This window comes from Punica granatum, chromosome 8 (assembly GCF_007655135.1).
Source record: "Punica granatum isolate Tunisia-2019 chromosome 8, ASM765513v2, whole genome shotgun sequence".
NCBI lineage: Eukaryota > Viridiplantae > Streptophyta > Magnoliopsida > Myrtales > Lythraceae > Punica > Punica granatum.
Window position 1 is genome coordinate 27,262,201 of NC_045134.1, and position 8,375 is coordinate 27,270,575.

An 8,375-nucleotide genomic window follows, 5' to 3' on the forward strand; every position below is an offset into this window, starting at 1 on the left:
AAAAATCAAATTAAATTAATAAAAATATCAGATATTTGAATTTATCATATACTAACATATTTTTATTGTTTCATTTCAGCCTTTTATCTCAATTTTCTACTGTGTTTTGATTTTTTAATTATCATTGTAGTTTCAAATTTTACATTTTAATAACATATTTTTATGATTTTCGGGTTTTTTCCTTTATTTTTAATTTTTTTTGCTTATGTTTATATTTTATTTTTAATTTATTTCAAGTTTTCTAATATTTCACGAGTAATGATAATTTTTCATATTTTTATCCGATCACCATTTTTCTGGTCTATACCCCATATAATTATTTTTCAAATTGCATTTTAAATTTTTTGAATTCTCCTTGAGTTCATATTTTTACCCATTTTATGAATTTTATGTTACTACTTATTTATTTAGACTATTTTGTCTCTATGTTTACTTTCTTTTTGGATTAATTCTTCTTTATTTTATTTTCAGATTTTAATTTGTTACATTTATAAAAAAAATATTGATTTTTCGAATAGTCTTTAACATTTTTTTATAGATTTTTATATCAGTGTTATTTTTTAAGAATTTTTCAGTGTGAATTCCAGTATCCGCCTATTTGGAAGCCCAAATAATTGGGCATTCACTAATCCAGTAGAGCCAGCTTGGCCCACTCAGGAATAAAACTTTCTCATTGCGAATTTTAATTCATAAGGCTCGAACTCGAGATTTTGTTAAAAGAGAACAAGTGTCAAATTACTTGAGCTAACCAATGCTGATATTTTTTAAGAATTTTTTTGATTTGTTTGATTTTATGAAATTTTCAAAAGATTTGCCAAATAAGTCTTTTATTTGTCGGTAAACTAAGGGGCATGTTGAATAGGTATTTAATTTGTTACTTCACGAAGAAAAAAGAAAAAGAAAAAGGACGAATCGTGACACATATTCAAAGGGATTATATGCTATAGGATTTTTTAAGAGACACACGTCATCCTCTGGTGAGGGGACATGAGATGGAGATAGAAAATTGGGCCAATTTGGAAATTTTTGTCCAACAAAAGTTTTTAAAAAAAATCTTTTAGGAAGTATACACTTTCTTATATAATAATTAACATCCTATAAATATAAAGATTCCTATAATCTCCTAGGTCATATCAATTCATATCTTTGATTCTCTCCAATAATATATATATATATATATATATATAGTGTTCATGCACTTTAGAAATTATATTGTAATTCTAACCGAAAAAATTATATCGTAATTTCATGAACTACAGGGAAGCCACCAAAAATGAATTCCCCTTCATCAATCCTTGCATTTTCAGTAGCATTAATGGCTCTTGTGTTAACCATCTCCATCCTCATCCCGGCCCATCGAGCACCCCCAATAAGCTTCCAGACCAGTATGATACACCGGAGCTCTCCAGAATCTCCGCTCTACAACCCGAATGCCACCCCTTCCAACCTCAGTAGGATGGCCGCCATTGCAGCGAAAACCCGGAGAACTTACATTGCCCGTCACAAGGCCAGCCATAGTGCAGATGGAGGTGGCTTGGCACACCCTGATGCGTACACCTCTCCCATGACCCCATTTGGCATATACCAAGGGGAGTACATCATCCGGTACAGCATCGGGTCGGACCCACCAACGGAGACCTACGGGATCCCAGACACAGGGAGCAATCTCTTATGGCTACAGTGCCTCCCGTGCCGCCGATGTTATACCCAGAACATCAAGTACTTTGACCCGGCAAAGTCGTCTAGCGATAGCCTGATCAGTTGCAATGATAAGATTTGTACTAGGAACCCCAAAGCGCATTGCGAGCCTCCTGACGGTTATTGCCATTACAACTTAACGTATGTAGACAAATCAATGACGAGCGGGAACTTGGCGACCGAGACGCTCACATTTGCAGACGACACCAGCCCCACGCAAATAGTGAAGCTATACGTCATGGTTATAGGGTGTGGTCATTACAACATAGACAACAGGGAAGGTGATAAAGGTGCTATTGGCCCCCCCGGTGTAGTAGGATTGAGCCGGAGCAGATCCTCCTTGATTGGCCAACTCGGGTTCAACAGGTTCTCGTATTGCGCCTCGGCGAACCAGGACCTGAATGCGGGCCACAGCCTGCTGAAAATCGGCAGCTCCGGGGCGTTGATAACAGGGAAGGAAACGCAGACACCGCTTTACTCTGCCCCATGAGGCTTTTACTTTGTGAATGTCACGGACCTTATGGTAGACAAGGAGAGGCTGAACATTCCTCCGGCCCTTTTCAGTAGGGTCCCGAAAGGAATCTGTGGCACCATCATCGACACCAGCACGACATTCTCCATATTTGTCCCCGGCGCTTTCGATGCCCTAGCAGAGTATATAAATACTGTGCAGGCGTTACAGGAACAGTTCCCCATCAAGGACTCAGTTTTCGACCTCTGCTATGCGGACATAAGCTTTGCTCCGAAGGTCACGATCATGTTCGAGAATCTGAACTTTGAGTTGAGCAAGGAAAACACGTGGGAGCAGATCGAGCCGAGGAAGTACTGCCTGGCAATACTGAGAGGTAACCGGATAAACATCATAGGGATGTCCCAGCAAAAGAATTTCAATGTAGGATACGACCTTAAGAACAAGGTGGTCTCTTTCAAGGATATGGCATGCCCATTGATGAAGTGAAATTAAGACCGTATTGATTTATAAGTTCCACTGTTATAGATTAATAATTACACGGAGACATATATGTAGCTTTGTTTGAGGCATTATGTCTAAAATTCAATTGAAAATTCGTCTTTGACGTCCTTATGTGATTTATGTTTGGGATATCGGCATAATTAATTTGTTTTTCATCATGACAAATGCACGAACCCCAATCCTAATAACTAATAAAGGAGTACGAATATCAAACTTAGAACCTCTTGATTACCAAGCGATGACATACGTCCACTGTGCTTTACTTATTTTTTATAAGAAATTAATTATTTGCCCTTAAAAAAAGCAATTATTTGAATCACTTTCCTGAAAAAAAGAAAAAAGTTTGTGGACAAGATCATGCGATGCCTGATTCCTCGATGATCTGATTATATATAAATGTCCTTAGTCCCTCAACAGCCACTCTTTCTATCTCTATCTCTATCTCAAGTTCTCAACCCTTGTAGGAAACTAGGAACGAGATATTGAACTATTGATGCCTTCTGTCTCTCAAGACCCCAACACCTCATCTGAGCTGACTCGCCGTGTCGCACGGTAGACTCCTCTACGCCGCTGCTTCCCATGGGATCTTCATCTTTGATATCTCGACCTCTACCCTGGTCGACTCCGTCAACAACGACGCTATCTCCGCTGGGTCAGCAAAGTTCATCACCTTCGACTGGTCTGGTATAGTAAGGTCTTCACAGCCCACTAGGATGGCAAGATCCGTCTTTGAGAGGTCGCTGCCCTGGTCTCGTCGAGGCGGCACCGCTTCTTGCGGACACTCCCCACCTTCACAGACCAACCGCTCCAATTTGCTTCTCCACGCGAGGAACTATGTCAACATCAGGCGGCATAGGAAGCGGCTGTGTATTGAGCACTGATGTGATGCTGTGTCAGAGAGCTGGCAGTGAGCCATCATAAAGAAGTGATATTCTCAGCCTCAAGGGACCGGAGCTTCAAGGTGTGGAACACAAGGGATAGCATAAGGTGCTTAGAGTCCATGAAAGCGCACGAGATGATGCCATTAATCCAATAGTCGCATCAGATACCAGGACCGTGTAGGTTCCACTGATGGTCTCATTAGAGTTTGGCGAAAAACGACACTACGAGAAGGCACACACTTCTTAACACTCTCGACAAGCACACATCATCAGTCAATGCACTCGCACTGAACAATGACGAATCGGTCTTAATGTTCTCTGGCTGCAGTGATGATCAGATCATGGTATGGCAGAGAGATGATGAAACCAACCAGATGGCTTTCCTCGGGGCTTTGTCGTGTCTCACAGGGGTTGTGCTGTGCTTGATCGCTGTATGCGGCGATCTGTTAATAAGCAGATCATCGGGCCGGACAGTGAGGATGTGGCATAACATCATGGCAAATGTGAGGAGTATCGTTGCATGCATGGGAGTGATAGAAGGGTATTAGCTAGAGACCCGTCAAGTCATTGGTGAGTGCTCCGGACGATGCATATGATAAACATGTCATTACAATCTGCAGCGGAAGTCTCGAAGGAGATATTAAGCTATGGGAAGTTTCGATATGAAGTCTTTGGAGATTTACCGAATCGAAGTTGCTCGACGGGTTTCATGTCTATGGCCATTAACTAATGTTGGTACTTTGCGGAGTCACATGGACACGATTCGATGTCAAATTGTTCAATCAAGGATGAAATTAGTGGAGCCAATAATGAACGGCTAATGGAGTAGCAGAAGTTCATTTTGATTTTCCAGACAAAAAGCTGTTGAGCAACACTGATTGCTCTTTCAGTTCATTTTGGTTTTGCCTCCTAATTATTTTCTTTCTGATTATATTTTAATATTATATTCAGCTTAGACCTTAATTTTTAAGAATGCTGCTTTTGTCTCATCCACCGGTAGTTGTTGTCCCATGTTTTATGCAACATTTTGGTACACCAAGCCCGAAAATATATCACAGGTCGATATACTGATGGGCTCATGTTCTTCCCTTAGACGATGTAATGCGATCTATATCGTCCATTTGGTTATGAAGGTAAATTGTGTGACAAAGCTCATCTTAATTATTAAGAAATAAACCTTTATTTATTCTTTGGAGATATTATCTTTATTATAAATCTTTGTTTAGTAAAAGAATAATTTTGTTATATATTTTTAATCCTTCAAAGGGCTCAAAAGCTGCGGAAGGGAAAATTATATCGTAATTTCATGAACTACAGGGAAGCCACCAACAATGAATTCCCCTTCATCAATCCTTGCGTTTTCAGTAGCATTAATGGCTCTTGTGTTAACCATCTCTAGCCTTCCATCCTCCTACTCGGCCCATCGGGCACCCCCAATAAGCTTCCAGACCAGTATGATTCACCTGAGCTCTCCAGAATCTCAGCTCTACAACCCGAATGCCACCCCTGCCAACCTCAGTAGGATGGCCGCCATTGCAGCGAAAACCCGGAGAACTTATATTGCCCGTCACAAGGCCGTCCAGAGTGCAGATGGAGGTGGCTGGGCGCACCCTGATGCATACACCTCTCCCATGATGCCATTTGGCATACAACAAGGGGAGTACATCATCCGGTACAACATCGGGTCGGACCCACCGACGGAGACCTACGAGATCCCAGACACAGGGAGCAATCTCATATGGCCACAGTGCCTCCCATGCCACCGGTGTTATACTCAGAACATCAAGTACTTTGACCCGGCAAAGTCGTCTAGCTATAGCCTGATCAACTGCAATGATGAGCTTTATACCACGAACCCCGATGGGCATTGCGTGCCTCCCGACGGTTATTGCCATTACAACCTAAGGTATAAAGACGAATCAATGACGAGCGGGAACTTGGCAACCGAGACGCTCACATTTGCAGATGACACCAACCCCACTCAAATGGCGAAGCTATCCAACATGGTTATAGGGTGCGGTCATTACAACATAGACCGCAGGGAAGGTAATAAAAATGCTATTGGCCCCCCTAATGTAGTAGGATTGAACTGGAGCAGCTCCTCCTTGATTGGCCAAGTCGGGTTCAACAGGTTCTCGTATTGCGCCTCGGCGAACCAGGACCTGAATGCGGGCCACAGCCTGCTGAAAATCGGCAGCTCCGGGGCGTTGATAACAGGGAAGGAAACGCAGACACCGCTTTACTCTGCCCCATCAGGCTTTTACTTTGTGAATGTCACGAACCTTATGGTAGACAAGGAGAGGCTGAACATTCCTCCGGCCCTTTTCAGTATGGACCCGAATGGAAGGCATGGCACCATCATCGACACCGGCACGACATTCTCCAAGTTTGTCCCCGGCGCTTTCGATGCCCTAGTAGAGTATATAAATACAGTGCAGGCGTTACTCCTCGAGTCCCCCATCAAGGACTCAGATTCGACCTCTGCTTTGCAGACATAAGCTTCGCCCCGAAGGTCACGATCATGTTCGAGAATCTGACCTTTGAATTGAGCAAGGAAAACACGTGGGAGCAAATCGAGCCGAGGAAGTACTGCTTGGCGATACTGAGAGGTGACCGGATAAACATCATAGGGATGTCCCAGCAAAAGAATGTCAATGTAGGATACGACCTTAAGAATAAGGTGGTCTCTTTCAAGGATATGGCATGCCCATTGCTGAAGCATGAAGTGAAATTAAGACCATATTGATTTATAACTTCCCCCGTTTTAGATTAATAATTACATGGAGATATATATGTAGCTTTGTTTGAGGCATTATGTCTAAAGCAATTGAAAATTCATTTTTTACGTCCTTATGTGATTTATGTTTGAGATATCGGCATAACTAACTTGTTTTTCTTCATGACAAATGCACGAACCCCAATCTTAATAACTAATAAAGGAGTACGAATATCAAATTTAAAATCTCTTAGTTACCAAGCGAGGGTATACGTCCGTTGCGCTTTATTTATTTTTAATAAGGAATTAATCATTTATCCTTAAAAAAAGCAATTATTTGAATCACTGTCCCGAAAAAAAAAAAGTTTGTGGACAAGATCATGCGATGCCTGATACCTCGATGATCTGATTATATATAAATGTCCTTAGTCCCTCAACAGCCACTCTTTCTCTCTCTCTCTCTCTCTCTCTATCTCGAGTTCTCAACCCTTGTAGGAAACTATGAACGAAATATTGAACTATTGATGCCTTCTCTCTCTCAAGACCCCAACACCTCATCTGAGCTGACTCGCCGTGTCGCACGGTAAACTCCTCTACGCCGCTGCTTCCCATGGGATCTTCGTCTTTGATGTCTCGACCTCTACCCTGGCCAACTCCATCAATAACGACGCTATCTCCGCTGGGTCAGCAAAGTCCATCGCCTTCGATGGGTCTGGTATAGTGAGGTCTTCACAGCCACCAGGACGGCAAGATCCGTCTTTCGGAGGTCGCTGCCCTGGTCTCGTGGAGGTGGCACCACTTCTTGCAGACACTCCCCACCTTCACAGATCAACTGCTCCACTTTGCTTCCCCACGCGGGGAACTACGTCAACATCAGGCGGCATAGGAAGTGGCTGTGTATCGCCCTGATGTGATGCTGTGCCAGGGCTGGCTGTGAGCCATAATAAAGGAGTGATGTACACAGCCTTAAGGGACCGGAGCTTCAAGATATGGAACACGAGGGATAGCATGAGGTGCTTAGAGTCCATGAAAGCGCACGAGATGATGCCATTAATCCAATGGTCACATCAGATACCAGGACAGTATAGGTTCCACTGATGGTCTCATTAGAGTTTGGGCGAAAAAAGACACTCCGAAAAGGCACACTTCTTAATACACTCGACAAGCACACATCATCAGTCAATGCACTCGCACTGAACAAGGACGAATCGGTCTTAATGTTCTCCGGCTGCGGTGATGATCAGATCATGGTATGGAAGAGATATGATGAAACCAACTAGATGGCTTTCCTCGGGTCTTTGCCGGGTCTCACAGGGGTTGTGCTGTGCTTGATCGCTGTATGCAGTGATCTGTTAGTGAGCGGATCATCGGGCTGGACGGTGAGGATGTGGCATAACGTCATGGCAAATGTGCGGAGTATTGTTGCATGCATGGGAGTGATAGAAGGGTATGAGCTAGGGACCCGTCAAGTCATTGGGGAGTGCTCCGGACGGTGCATATGATAAACATGGCGTTACAATCTGCAACGGAACTCTCGATGGAGAGATTAATGCCCCGTTTGAATTGTTAAACTAATTTTAGAATCATAATTTTTATTTTAACTCAACACACTACACAACAAAAATACACGTTTCCCAAGTCAAATTTATAATACTATCTTATTTGTCTTTTTCCACAATCAAAATCAAAATCAAAATCAAAATCATAATTCTAAAATCACACTAACAATTCAAACGCAACCTAAGCTATGGGAAGTTTCGATATGAAGTCTTTGGAGATTTACCGAATCGAATTTGCTCAACGGATTTCATGCCTGTGGACATTAACTAATGCTGTTAGTCTGTGGAGTCACATGGACACGATTCGATGTCAAATTGTTTAATCAAGGATGAAATTAGTGGAGCCAATAATGAAGGGCTAATGGAGTAGCAGAAAATATAAAATCTAAAATCTAAAAGCTTCTTGAAAAATGAGACAACACTAATATAAAATTTCATAGCAAAGTGAAAAGAATTAAAGACAATTCAGACAATTTACTAAAAACTTCATGCAAGGAACATATTTATGCATGACAAGAAAACAAAAATCAAATTAAATTAATAAAAAT

The 8,375-nt window shown here is 42.1% G+C and overlaps 1 protein-coding gene across 1 annotated transcript; it reads left to right on the plus strand.

Annotated features, from left to right (window-relative positions):
- Positions 1 to 4,925: 4,925 nt before the first annotated feature.
- Positions 4,926 to 6,050, plus strand: LOC116188910 (aspartic proteinase CDR1-like). Its single transcript, XM_031518361.1, has one exon. The coding sequence runs from the start codon at positions 4,926 to 4,928 to the stop codon at positions 6,048 to 6,050; it is 1,125 nt and encodes a 374-aa protein (XP_031374221.1).
- Positions 6,051 to 8,375: the final 2,325 nt, after the last annotated feature.

Bases quoted from the DNA above. Each gene is read 5' to 3' on its own strand.
- LOC116188910 (XM_031518361.1), top strand. From the start codon at position 4,926: ATGGCTCTTGTGTTAACCATCTCTAGCCTTCCATCCTCCTACTCGGCC.